This window comes from Taudactylus pleione, unplaced genomic scaffold, assembly GCF_031769625.1.
Source record: "Taudactylus pleione unplaced genomic scaffold, aTauple2 ptg001005l, whole genome shotgun sequence".
In the NCBI taxonomy this organism is placed as follows: Eukaryota; Metazoa; Chordata; class Amphibia; order Anura; family Myobatrachidae; genus Taudactylus; species Taudactylus pleione.
Window position 1 is genome coordinate 1,078,211 of NW_028285406.1, and position 14,638 is coordinate 1,092,848.

Below are 14,638 nucleotides of genomic sequence, written 5' to 3' on the forward strand. Positions count from 1 at the left end.
GTGAGACAGGTTCCAGTGAGAGCTGTGAGGGGAGGTAGGGGGCGGGGCCTCCCTGCAGCATAGGGGTGAGAAGAGACAGGTTCCAGTGAGAGCTGTGAGGAGAGGTAGGGGGTGGGGCTTCCCTGCAGCATAGGGGTGAGGAGAGACCAGTTCCATTGAGAGCTGTGAGGGGAGGTAGGGTGCGGGGCCTCCCTGCAGCATAGGGCTAAGGAGAGACCGGTTCTAGTGAGAGCTGTGAGAGAAGGGAGGCATTGGGGCAGTGTGGAGCTGCCAGACCCACAGATACAGCATAATATAATAGATATAGCTTGGGCGGAGGATTTAGATGTCTTTGAAAATATGTATGTTTGTTTTTTCGTCACCACATTTCCTCTACTCTATAGCTTGGGAATATGGACTCCCAATATCGCACTGTTATTTGTAGAATTTTTTTTTTTTTTTTGAATGACCGTAGTGCTGTAAGTTCAGTACTGTGTAGATTGTGTAGTATGTTATTACAGAAGACTGTTCTCTCTTCCAGCCTCAGTGCAAGGCTCTCCTCAGCTGTCCATGCTGGCTCTATTCCGTTACATTGTGACTCAAGAAGGGGTCCTTGGCTTGTACCGGGGGATCGCTCCCAACTTCATGAAAGTGATACCCGCCGTCAGCATCAGCTACGTGGTGTATGAAAACATGAAACGCGTGCTGGGTGTGACCAGTCGGTGATAAGGTGAAATGCCCACAGCTCACCCCAGCCTCTTCAGAGACGCCAAGAAACGTCATCAGAATGCGGCTGATTGAGAGGCATCGCCCCAACTTTCATTGTTGCCCCCACATTCTGCAAAACGACTCCCCTCCCCAAACCAACTCTTCTTCAATAGTCCACACCTTAAGGTATCTCATCTGCTTGCATCCTGGGCTTAATGTTTGCACCGATCTCATAAAGTCGCTCCTTTCTGGGGGGGAGTCCAGCTTGATGCTGCTACATATCACCAAGGACTTCTTGGGGTACTGTCCCCGATACGGCCACATTTCACTGCATAGACTATCGTGGAGTCCTGTGTGATGCTGCATCTTGGCCTCAGGTCTCAGATGGATAACGTTTTTTTTGTAATGATTGTATATATGGCATGTAGTTTATGAATGGCTGTAGGGAGGAAGAGGAGGGGGTGTACCCCTCCATGAGGCTTGAAGCAATGACTTGGCCTTAGTCATGTGAATGTAACTCTCTCCATACACTGAATGTAGAGTCTCTCTCTGTAGCCACAGTGCATTCAACGGGCCGAGCCAGTCACACTGCGGAAACGTATTCACGTCAGTTCTGTCTATGACCTGCCCCTGTTTCTCTGACCTGTATAGTTCTTCTTTTAGTGACTGTTACAGGGTGATGTTCTTTTGGTTTTTAGACAGTGCTATAAATGGGTTTAATGTGAATGTATTTATTGCGATGCCTGCCTGAGAGATGTGACATAGAGTGAGGTCATAGCACAAAACAGTATTTATTTATACCTGGGTCGGCGAGAATAAATTCTGCGCCAACACCACAATAAGTAACGCACAAATCTCCTAGCGTCATACAAAAGTGCTCCTCCCACAAGATGAGGTTTTCTAGACCCCCCGCGTGCTAGGGAGTGTGTATTGTCACATGTATAGATAGACAGGGCAATTGTTCTGCCAGTCTCTGCAGAGCATTGCTCCACAGTTTGTGTATGATGGGTGGAGATCTACACCACTGCTATAGGTTTGCAGAACATTGCACCACAGCCAGCACCTTTATAAATCCTATATCCCTGCAATGTATAAGTCTGCTGTCTATATATTCTGGGAAGAAGACTGTAGTGACAGCGAAGATCTGCAGAATATTGCACTGTTGCCTGTGCATTATGGATAGAGACTGTGGGGTAAATTTACTAAAGTGAGAATTTTTAGAAGTGATGTTGCCCATAGCAACCAATCAGATTCTACTTAACATTTAACTAGCACCTTCTAGAAGGCAATAGCTAGAATCTGATTGGTTGCTATGGGCAACATCACTTTTAAAACTCAGTTCTACAAACTCTCACTTTAGTAAATTTACCCCTGTATATCTGCAGAGCATTGCACTGCAACCTGTGTATTATGGATAGACTGTATATCTGCAGAGCATTGCACTGCAACCTGTGTATTATGGATAGAGAGCTGCCCTGATACTGTATGTATTCAGAGCATTGCACTGCTGGCTGTGCATTATGGATAGAGAAACTATATCTGCAGAGCATTGCACTGATATCTCAGTGTATTATAAGTAGATCTATCTACACTGATACTGTATATCTGCAGAGCATTTCACTGCTACCTGTGTATTCTAGGTAGAGATCTACATTGAAATTATTCATCTTCAGAGCATTGCACTGATGTCTTTGTATGAGTAAAGATCTACACTGATACTGTATATCTGCAGACTATTACACTGATACCTGTGTATTCTGAGTACAGATCTACACCAGGCATGTCAAACTCAAAATACCAACCGGGCCGAATATTCAAGGTCTTAATAGTGTGTGGGCTGCAACAAAGAAAAAAGTCTTCTATGCAATTTTTAAAGGTTTATTATTAATAAAAACTAGTGCAGTGCCCCCTGTAGTAGTGCCCCTTATGCAGTGCCCCCTGTAGTAGTGCCCCTTATGCAGTGCCCCCTGTAGTAGTGCCCCTTATGCAGTGCCCCCAGTTAAGTCCCTAGTAGTGCCCCTTATGCAGATCCCACAGTAGCCCCCAGTAATGTCTTTAGTAGTGCCCCTTATGCAGAGCCCACAGTAGCCCCCAGTAATGTCCTTAGTAGTGCCCCTTATGCAGAGCCCACAGTAATGTCCCTAATAGTGCCCCTTATGCAGAGCCCCCAGTAATGTCCTTAGTAGTGCCCCTTATGCAGAGCCCCCAGTAATGTCCTTAGTAGTGCCCCTTATGCAGAGCCCCCAGTAATGTCCTTAGTAGTGCCCCTTATGCAGAGCCCCCAGTAATGTCCTTAGTAGTGCCCCTTATGCAGAGCCCACAGTAATGTCCTTAGTAGTGCCCCTTATGCAGAGCCCACAGTAGCCCCCGGTAATGTCCTTAGTAGTGTCCCTTATGCAGAGCCCCCAGTAATGTCCCTAGTAGTGCCCCTTATGCAGAGCCCCCAGTAATGTCCTTAGTAGTGCCCCTTATGCAGAGCCCCCAGTAATGTCCTTAGTAGTGCCCCTTATGCAGAGCCCACAGTAGCCCCCGGTAATGTCCTTAGTAGTGTCCCTTATGCAGAGCCCCCAGTAATGTCCCTAGTAGTGCCCCTTATGCAGAGCCCCCAGTAATGTCCTTAGTAGTGCCCCTTATGCAGAGCCCCCAGTAATGTCCTTAGTAGTGCCCCTTATGCAGAGCCCCCAGTAATGTCCTTAGTAGTGCCCCTTATGCAGAGCCCACAGTAATGTCCTTAGTAGTGCCCCTTATGCAGAGCCCACAGTAGCCCCCAGTAATGTCCTTAGTAGTGTCCCTTATGCAGAGCCCCCAGTAATGTCCCTAGTAGTGCCCCTTATGCAGAGCCCCCAGTAATGTCCTTAGTAGTGTCCCTTATGCAGAGCCCCCAGTAATGTCCTTAGTAGTGCCCCTAATGCAGAGCCCACAGTAATGTCCTTAGTAGTGCCCCTTATGCAGAGCCCCCAGTAATGTCCTTAGTAGTGCCCCTTATGCAGAGCCCCCAGTAATGTCCTTAGTAGTGCCCCTTATGCAGAGCCCCCAGTAATGTCCCTAGTAGTGCCCCTTATGCAGAGCCCACAGTAATGTCCCTAGTAGTGCCCCTTATGCAGACCCCCAGTAATGTCCTTAGTAGTGTCCCTTATGCAGAGCCCCCAGTAATGTCCCTAGTAGTGCCCCTTATGCAGAGCCCCCAGTAATGTCCCTAGTAGTGCCCCTTATGCAGAGCCCCCAGTAATGTCCCTAGTAGTGTCCCTTATGCAGAGCCCCCAGTAATGTCCCTAGTAGTGCCCCTTATGCAGAGCCCACAGTAATGTCCTTAGTAGTGCCCCTTATGCAGAGCCCACAGTAATGTCCCTAGTAGTGCCCCTTATGCAGAGCCCCCAGTAATGTCCTTAGTAGTGCCCCTTATGCAGAGCCCCCAGTAATGTCCTTAGTAGTGCCCCTTATGCAGAGCCCCCAGTAATGTCCTTAGTAGTGCCCCTTATGCAGAGCCCCCAGTAATGTCCTTAGTAGTGTCCCTTATGCAGAGCCCCCAGTAATGTCCTTAGTAGTGCCCCTTATGCAGAGCCCACAGTAATGTCCTTAGTAGTGCCCCTTATGCAGAGCCCACAGTAATGTCCCTAGTAGTGCCCCTTATGCAGAGCCCCCAGTAATGTCCTTAGTAGTGCCCCTTATGCAGAGCCCACAGTAATGTCCTTAGTAGTGCCCCTTATGCAGAGCCCCCAGTAATGTCCTTAGTAGTGTCCCTTATGCAGAGCCCCCAGTAATGTCCTTAGTAGTGCCCCTTATGCAGAGCCCCCAGTAATGTCCTTAGTAGTGTCCCTTATGCAGAGCCCCCAGTAATGTCCTTAGTAGTGCCCCTTATGCAGAGCCCCCAGTAATGTCCTTAGTAGTGTCCCTTATGCAGAGCCCCCAGTAATGTCCTTAGTAGTGCCCCTTATGCAGAGCCCCCAGTAATGTCCTTAGTAGTGCCCCTTATGCAGAGCCCACAGTAGCCCCCAGTAATGTCCTTAGTAGTGTCCCTTATGCAGAGCCCCCAGTAATGTCCCTAGTAGTGCCCCTTATGCAGAGCCCCCAGTAATGTCCCTAGTAGTGCCCCTTATGCAGAGCCCCCAGTAATGTCCTTAGTAGTGCCCCTTATGCAGAGCCCCCAGTAATGTCCTTAGTAGTGTCCCTTATGCAGAGCCCACAGTAATGTCCTTAGTAGTGCCCCTTATGCAGAGCCCACAGTAGCCCCAGTAATGTCCTTAGTAGTGTCCCTTATGCAGAGCCCCCAGTAATGTCCTTAGTAGTGCCCCTTATGCAGAGCCCACAGTAATGTCCTTAGTAGTGCCCCTTATGCAGAGCCCCCAGTAATGTCCTTAGTAGTGCCCCTTATGCAGAGCCCCCAGTAATGTCCCTAGTAGTGCCCCTTATGCAGAGCCCCCAGTAATGTCCTTAGTAGTGCCCCTTATGCAGAGCCCCCAGTAATGTCCTTAGTAGTGCCCCTTATGCAGAGCCCCCAGTAATGTCCTTAGTAGTGCCCCTTATGCAGAGCCCCCAGTAATGTCCTTAGTAGTGCCCCTTATGCAGAGCCCCCAGTAATGTCCTTAGTAGTGTCCCTTATGCAGAGCCCCCAGTAATGTCCTTAGTAGTGTCCCTTATGCAGAGCCCACAGTAATGTCCTTAGTAGTGCCCCTTATGCAGAGCCCACAGTAGCCCCCAGTAATGTCCTTAGTAGTGTCCCTTATGCAGAGCCCCCAGTAATGTCCCTAGTAGTGTCCCTTATGCAGAGCCCCCAGTAATGTCCTTAGTAGTGCCCCTTATGCAGAGCCCCCAGTAATGTCCTTAGTAGTGTCCCTTATGCAGAGCCCCCAGTAATGTCCTTAGTAGTGCCCCTTATGCAGAGCCCACAGTAATGTCCTTAGTAGTGCCCCTTATGCAGAGCCCCCAGTAATGTCCTTAGTAGTGTCCCTTATGCAGAGCCCCCAGTAATGTCCTTAGTAGTGCCCCTTATGCAGAGCCCCCAGTAATGTCCTTAGTAGTGTCCCTTATGCAGAGCCCCCAGTAATGTCCTTAGTAGTGCCCCTTATGCAGAGCCCACAGTAATGTCCTTAGTAGTGCCCCTTATGCAGAGCCCACAGTAGCCCCCAGTAATGTCCTTAGTAGTGTCCCTTATGCAGAGCCCCCAGTAATGTCCTTAGTAGTGCCCCTTATGCAGAGCCCACAGTAATGTCCCTAGTAGTGCCCCTTATGCAGAGCCCACAGTAATGTCCCTAGTAGTGCCCCTTATGCAGAGCCCCCAGTAATGTCCTTAGTAGTGCCCCTTATGCAGAGCCCACAGTAATGTCCTTAGTAGTGCCCCTTATGCAGAGCCCACAGTAATGTCCTTAGTAGTGTCCCTTATGCAGAGCCCCCAGTAATGTCCTTAGTAGTGCCCCTTATGCAGAGCCCCCAGTAATGTCCTTAGTAGTGTCCCTTATGCAGAGCCCCCAGTAATGTCCTTAGTAGTGCCCCTTATGCAGAGCCCACAGTAATGTCCTTAGTAGTGCCCCTTATGCAGAGCCCACAGTAGCCCCCAGTAATGTCCTTAGTAGTGTCCCTTATGCAGAGCCCCCAGTAATGTCCCTAGTAGTGCCCCTTATGCAGAGCCCCCAGTAATGTCCTTAGTAGTGCCCCTTATGCAGAACCCCCAGTAATGTCCTTAGTAGTGCCCCTTATGCAGAGCCCCCAGTAATGTCCTTAGTAGTGTCCCTTATGCAGAGCCCCCAGTAATGTCCTTAGTAGTGTCCCTTATGCAGAGCCCCCAGTAATGTCCTTAGTAGTGCCCCTTATGCAGAGCCCCCAGTAATGTCCTTAGTAGTGCCCCTTATGCAGAGCCCCCAGTAATGTCCTTAGTAGTGCCCCTTATGCAGAGCCCCCAGTAATGTCCTTAGTAGTGTCCCTTATGCAGAGCCCCCAGTAATGTCCTTAGTAGTGCCCCTTATGCAGAGCCCACAGTAATGTCCTTAGTAGTGCCCCTTATGCAGAGCCCACAGTAATGCACCTTATGCAGAGCCCCCTCCCAATATAGAACATGCCCCACTCACCTGTGCAGTACTTACCTTTCTATGCGATGGCCGCTGGGCACCGCTCCAATCCACGCTGTCTTCACTCCCACAGTCCCGCATACACGCTGCCGCTATATGGATCTAATTAGATCCAGAGCGGCAGACGAAGGCTCCTCCTCATCGCAGGAGACGTAATGACGTCACCCACGTGCTGCATCACTGGGAACGCTGGCCTCTGAAGCGATCAGAGGCTTCTGAGACCAGCGTTGCCAGCTTTAAATAAAGTAAACACTGCCCGATCGGAGCTGAGCTCTGATCATGGCAGGGGTGTGGGCCCACACTGTCGGGCCTCACAAAATGATTATTCGGGCCGCATGTTTGACATGCCTGATCTACACTGATACTGTATATCTGCAGAGTATTACACTGCTACCTGTGTATTATGAGTAACGATCTACACTGAATACTATACATCTGAAGAGTATTGCACTGATGTCTGAGTATTATGAGTGAACAGCTACATTGACACTGTATACATCTGCAGAGCATTGCACTGCTATCTGTGTTTTATAAGTAGAGATCTACAGTACGCAATAACTGCAGAGCACATTGTTGCCTTGTATTATGAAGATCTATACTGCTACTGAATATCTGCAGAGCATTGTACTGCTAATTGCGTGTTATGGGTGAAGCTCGTCTAAGCTGACACTGTACATCTGCAGAGCTTTACACTGCTATCTGTGTATTCTGAATAAAGATCTACACTGATACTGTACATCTGCAGAGCATCCCAATGTTGCCTGTGTAGTGTATGGGTGGATCTACACTGATTATTCGTGGAGATCTACATTGATACTGTATATTTGCAGAGCATTGCACTGATGCCTGTATATTATGGGTGGAGCTACACTGAGTGTTTGCAGAGCATTGCTCTACATTTCCTGCACGTGTAATCTTCCACTAATGCAATACAAGAGGGCTGTGTATATATATATATATATATATCCACACTACTGACATGTATTTCTATGCTGAATAAACACAGTTTCAGAGAGTTCAGCTTTGTGTAATGTGTCTGGATGCTGACAATGCCCGGGGACCCATCCTCTAAGTTTGTTTTCAATGTTTTGCAATATACGTGGGGAAAATGAACTCACAGTTGCTTCTGATCTTGGCCCCGATTCAGAGCCGCTCGCAAGCGGGCCGATGTTTGAGCACTGTGCATGCGCCGCGTCCGGCGTGCGCGAGCGACTGAAGTTCAGTCGCTACGGGGCTCGCAGCAGGACGGGGCAGCTGTCGATGGTGAGTGACAGCTCGCCCCATTTTGTGGGCGGGTAGGGGGAGTGGCTGCACAAACGCCTGCCGTTTGTGGGAGGCCCTACTGACATCACTACTGATGTCAGGAGTGGACTTCCTGCTCTATTAGAACAGGAAGTCCACTCGGCCTTGCGGCAGCTAAACCCTACCACAGGGTTTCTTCACAAGGCCGATGATTGCGATTATCACGATGGTCTCCTGGCCGCTCGCACAAGCTGTGGGTGGGCTCCAGAGAAAGAAAAAAAAAAAACGCTCACATTCACAGCGAGCGGCCAGCGCTTGCGACCGGGTCTGAATCAGGCCCCTTGTCTGATAAACAATATAAGATAATTGCTTTGATGTGTGCAGTAACTGTAACTGGCCACAAGGCGGAGATGAAGCAGCTAGGGAAACCAAAGTGAACCCGATATTTACCTGGGGGTCCCTGACATGCCACGCTCCGGATGCACAGTGCGTATTGCCTTTGTTTACATCTAGACAGTCAGCCCAGAGCGCCTCTCCTATTTCACCCCATCTGGCATTTTTCACATTTTGCTTACTTACAGTACATCATGAAATCATTATATTGATTATTAGAGAAATCTTACCCACTGATCATCACACTCTGTCAAATAAAACCATACAGATGTGTCCTCATGCACCTGGCCTCAATACGCCATATGGCACGAGATGCCCAGCGCTTCCAAGCTGCTCTGAGAGGCGCAGCGTAGCGTCTTTTTATTTAAATTTTGTGCCTTATACACATCGCAGATGCAGAGAATACACCACTCATTGGGGCAGATGTATGAAGCTCTGGAAAGTGATAAAGTGCAGAGTGATAAACCAGCAGCCACTCGGCTCCCAACTGCCATGTTACAGGCTATGTTTGAAAAATGACAGTTGGGAACGGAGTGGCTGCTGGTTTATCGCTCTGCACTTTATCACTTCCCAGAGCTTCATATATCTGCCCCAATGTACCAGAGACGCTGGGCTGCGACCAGTGGTGACTCCAGAGGTGGGGTTGCAGCGCAGTTCAAAATTCAAATAGGGGACTTACACCAACTGTCATTTCAAACAAAACCAAACATCGCTGGCTGGGACTCACTGGCAGTTGGTGTGACTCCCCTATTTGAATTTTGAACTGTGCTGCAGCACCACCTCTGGAGCCTCCACTGGCTGCGACTATAACCGTACAGGAATTAGGGGTCTATTTACTAAGCAGTGTTAGGAGACAGAGTGAAAAGTGATAAGGAAGTGATAAGGTGCCAGCCAATCAGCTCCCAACTGTCATTTTTCAAACACAGCCTGTGAGATGACAGTTGGGAGCTGATTGGCTGGCACCTTATCACTTTCTTATCACTTTTCACTCTGTCTCCTAACACTGCTTAGTAAATAGACCCCTTAGTTTTAAAAACATACAGTCACAGATGAAGCACAATGGAACTTGGAGTGAGAAAAGGCTGTGGCCGCTGCAATGTATCGCTTCATATGACTGGAGTCCACCTGGGTACTATAATGTGTTCCAGCTGATGTATTAATAAATGCCCCCCCCCCCCAAAAAAAAAACAACTTACTTATTACAATCCTAGCACACGGTACAACACTGGCTATGGGTTACGGTGCTGCCATCAGGAGAATTCTGGAAGATCAAACGGGCCCCCGGGTCCAGGTGCGCACACCCTGCACCCATCTTTTTAATACTTACCTCTCCGACGTCCCATGTCGAGTCTCCCGGCGCTGTTCAAACGCCGGAAAATGGCCGTTGCGGCCTTTTTTCCGGCATTTTGCGCATGCGCTGTGAGATCTCCGGGGAAATGGCAGCCGCGCCATTTCCCCGGCAATCTGCGCATGCGCACACTCTAGTGCCCAGAGTCTATTGATTCTGCGGTGGCCCGGCCAGCCACGTCAGTTGAGAGTGAGAGGTGGGGGCCCTTAACGGGTGATGCACACGGGCCTCCTCCTCTCTAAAGACGCCCCTGATTGTTACAATCCCCAAACCAAGGATAGATCAGAGAGACTGTAAAAATTACAGATCCAGCTGTCTGATGGGGCCCTTACATCCAGGCTGTATCGTGGCAATTTCCTGGGGAATCATTGGAGAAATCCAACATGTTGGACACACTCGATTCCGAATCAGAAATTGTCGAACTCTGCGAGCCGGTGATTTTTAACATGTTGAATTTCCGTGTCGGATAGCTGCTTGGCAGAACAGGGATTGGGCTTGCATTACTCAGTACTGAACTAAAAAGTTCTGCTAAACTAGTTCTGTGAACTGAGTAGGCCACTTATACCTAACCTAATATATCCAGGCCAAGGTGGGCGAGCATCCAAAAAAAAAAAACGGTCTTTGAAGAACAAATTCTCCCATCTATGATGACATTATACATATTCTAATGGCCTTCGAGCCCTTCGTGGGAAAAAAATATAGCAAAGGTTTAAATATAAAGTGATCATCCGAACAAAATATGGTGTATACGTAATAGGTTGTGCTTTGATGGAACCAACGTGATTTTGGCGATCTAGTTAGATTTAAAGCAGCAATTTGTGATAAGGTAAAACCAACCATATTGATGCTTAAATTTAGGGGGTCTGTCGCCAAAATCACGCTGGTTCCATCATATCGCAACCTATTACATATAATCCTATGACTATTTTCTGCTGATGACCTTCTGTTTATGACCAAGAGACCAGAGACTTCATTGTTAGCACTATGTGAAATGTGAAATTTTAGACCAATACAGCAAAGCTATATACAGTCAGGTGCATAAATATTGGGACATTGACAGAATTTTCATATTTTGGTCTCTATTCACCACCACAATGGCTTTGAAATGAAACAAACAAGATGTGCTTTATCTGCAGACTTTCAGATTTCATTTGAGGGTAATTACATCCAAATCAGGTGAATGGTGTAGGAATTACAACGGTTTCTATATGTGCCTCCCACTTTTTATAAATGTTTTATATATAAAAATATATAAACATTTATCAAGCAGCAATAAATCTAGATTAGAAGGCAATGTATTATACCACTTTAAAGAAATGTAATTCTAAAAATAGACCTCATCTAGATCTCTATTAACGAAACAATAGGGCAATTATAAGAATTCTAGACAAATATTAAAACATGTGAAAACTATAAATCTCAAACCATAAAACCATCCAGTCATTTAGCTTATTCAAACAATAAATCGATGTCCCAGTAAGTAGGAAGTCTCTCCATATATCCTTAGCTAGTAAAGTGCCTACAACCAACGAAGAGCTCTGCGGTCCAATTTGAATGCATTTGCATATTGAGTAGGGAGATGAAGGTCTAGACTCAATAATGCCAGTTCTGGAGTTCAAATTCCAGTATAGACATTTATGAGGGTATTAGAAATACTCCGTGCAGTTGGATAACTGAGGTCCAGCTATTTATATAATGCTGAATTAGCCAGTGGAAATCTCAAAATAAATTATTTATTTATTACAAGGTATTTATATAGCGCATACTTATTACACAGCACTTTACAGAGAGTATTTGGCCATTCACATCAGTCCATGCCCCAGTACAAGATGGTGGATGGCCCTGCTCGAAAGAGCTTACTTTCTTTAAGGGAGGGGCAGACAAACAGGAGTGACACAGATGGGGTGGGCAGGGAGGAAGGAAGATGTAGCAGCAAGTTAGGATGAGAGCTGGAAGGCTTTAATGAAGTAGTGGGTCTTAAGAGCTCGTTTGAATGATTGTAGAGAGTTGCAGAGTCTGATGGGGAAAGGGAGGGAGTTCCAAAGGTGGGGAGCAGCGCGGGCAAAATCTTGGAGGCGGGAGTGGGAGGAAGTAATCAATTGGCATGAAAGGTGGCGTGTATTAAGTGAACGAAGAGGGTGGACAGAAGAGTGAAGGGAGATGAGATCAGAGATGTAAGTGGGAGAGGAATGTGTGAGGGCTTTGTAAGTGAGTGTAAGAACCTTGAATTGGGTTCTGAAAAGGAAGGGGAGCCAGTGGAGTGCTTGTAGGAGAGGGGAGGCAGATGTAGAGCTCTTGGAGAGGAAGAGGAGCCGAGCAGCAGCATTGAGCACAGACTGGAGAGGAGAGAGATGGGACTTGGGGAGGCCAGATAGGAGAAGGTTACAGTAGTCCAATCTGGAGATGACCAGTGAGTGTATGAGGGTTTTGGTGGCATCCTGGGTGAGATAGGGTCTGATCTTGGAAATATTCTTGAGATGGAAACGACAAGACTGCGAGAGGCTCTGGCTATGTGGTTTAAAGGAGAGGGAAGAGTCCAGGATGACTCCAAGGCAACTCAGTTTGGGACTAGATGAGATAATTATGCCATCTATTGATAAAGAAATAGTGGGACATTATGTAATGTGGGAGGGTGGGAAGACAATCAGCTCGGTCTTAGACATACTAAGTGAGTAATCACTGGGACATCCAGTAAGAGATAGCAGAGAGACAGTTGGAGATACGAGTCAGTAGAGAGGAGGAAAGATCTATATACTCTACCACATGTACACATACACATATACTAGGTTTAATTTTTGGATTGTGGAAGGAACCCGGAGCACCCAGAGAAACTCACGCAAGCATGGGAAGAATATACAAACTTCACACAATGCTCTGGTGTGAATCCAACTCACTAACTCAGTGCTGTGAGGCAGTAATGCTAACTCTACTCCAACCGTGCTGCCCACAAGAAATAAAAAAATGCACATTTATCTCTAGAAATATGCCCTTAACATTCTCCCACTCCATTTCACTAAGATGTTCGATAACAGAAATGGCTAAATTGGTCCCTGACCACAGCCTAATTACATAATTGTTGAAGACTAGTTGTACCCCCACTGACACTACAATTGCCCCCAAATTTCTAACTAACAAAATTAATGAAAGGGAGTTGACAGAGTATGGATTTCTTTTTTTTTGCAAGTTAAATCATATATAATAAAAAAAATATAAAAGCTATACAAATCTGCAATCCAAGCCTAATGGGGAAATTACTTCACAATTGTCCTTGCAAGTATCTAGAGCAAGTCTAAAGGAAAGGTAGGAGGACCGTGCAAGGGAGACCAACTGAGTGGAGGGTTCGTAGGAGGTAAATGTGGTCCACAGTTGATAAGAGAGATCAGGAGGATGAATAAGGAGACATTACCCCATCTGGTAGTCAGAAGAACATTTTCTGACCTTGGTGTGGACAGTTACTTTAAAAGTCAAGTAGCAAAATCCAATTTAAAGGGTGTTGAGGAGGGAGTGGGAGGAAAGAAAGGTGATAAAACAGTTGTATGCAAGATGCTCAAACGAAGGAGAGGAGAGAGTTGTTGAGAGATAGTTGAGGTCAAGGGAAGGTTTTTCGAGGATGGGTGAGATGAGGACTTTCTTGATGGAGGAAGAGAAGGTACCAGGAGAAAGGGACAGGTCAGTTTGAAGAGGTCGGGCATGGTAATAAGTATATGTCAGTAGAGAAGACATGGAGGATGTGTGGGGATTGGATCAAAGGTACAAATGGAAGGGGTAAATGATGAGAGAAGGGCACAAAAAGAATAAGGGGGACTCACATACTATATGATGGAACACAGTGTTGGTCTGGGGCACAAAGGGCCCACCGGGGGAATGCAGTGGTAGGGTCCCATGCTATGAGGGAGTGGGCATCCACTAGAGGGTGTGTGGCCAGCCACCACAGACACTTTGCTATCCAATCGGCAAATCTTGGTATAGTTTCCATAGAAGGGAACCAAGCCTCATGTTGATCAGTGGTCCTGCTCCACCAGGTAACTTACCATCTAATTGAGTAACAATCTATCATTTGAAGTCTTGAACCTGATACCTAGGAGAGGGGGTGGGCCCACAGACAGTGGGGCCCACCGGGGATTTCCCATGTCCCCCTGTGGGCCAATCCAAGCCTGATGGAACATTATGTGGTCTATATGATCTGCAAAGCCTCAGTATGCACATCAGCCCAAGAACATTCTCCTTACCAAGAAGCACGGTGGCAGGAGCATAATACTAGGGTATTTTATTGGTTTCAAGTACTAGGAAACTTGTTAAAAAAAAGTACAAAGTTAATGGAGTAAAATATAGAAAAATACTGCAGGAAAATGTTCTGCAGTCTTCAATAGACCTTGGATTTGAGAGGCAAATTTTATTATTTAGAATTCAGCCCTTCCTCACACGTCAGACTACCAAGTCTCTTATTCGTGCCCTTGTCATCTCCCACTTGGACTATTGCAAACTCCTCCTTTCTGGTCTTTCTGTATCCTGACTCTCCCCTATTACATCTATCCTCAATGCTACAGCTCATCTTACCTTCCTGTCCCTCCTATCTCCCTCAACTCCTTGACAGACTCCCCTACCCCTGCAGAATCCATTGCTCTTTTCTTTCCTGCATCTCTGACCTCATCTGAAACCACACTCACCCTCACCGCTGTTCCTTTGTCGGCCATGCCTACATTGATGACCACCTTCCAATCCTGCTCCCCTCCTCTGTAACTCACTCCTCCACCCTATCAGATAGTTTACCGACCTACTTCAAACACCCCCTTAAAACGCTTCTGTTCCTCAAAGCCTATAAACCCTCTTCACATTTTTAACCCTCTACTGCCAACATCCTTATATCTTCTGTGGTCACCTACCAATTATACCGGGACTTCCTAAG

The 14,638-nt window shown here is 47.0% G+C and overlaps 1 protein-coding gene across 3 annotated transcripts in view; it reads left to right on the forward strand.

Moving 5' to 3' along the window:
• LOC148454330 (mitochondrial adenyl nucleotide antiporter SLC25A23-like) overlaps nucleotides 1-7,748 on the forward strand; it is a 30,262-nt gene extending 22,514 nt beyond the window's left edge. For 2 of the 3 annotated variants that reach the window (XM_088461050.1, XM_088461048.1), the window contains exon 10: nucleotides 521-7,748. In XM_088461050.1, coding sequence (XP_088317176.1) covers nucleotides 521-705 — 185 coding nt within the window. In that variant the 3' untranslated portion in view covers nucleotides 706-7,748. The remainder of the gene's footprint in view (nucleotides 1-520) is intronic. The other variant, XM_088461049.1, reaches the window with a different exon arrangement.
• Nucleotides 7,749-14,638: the final 6,890 nt, after the last annotated feature.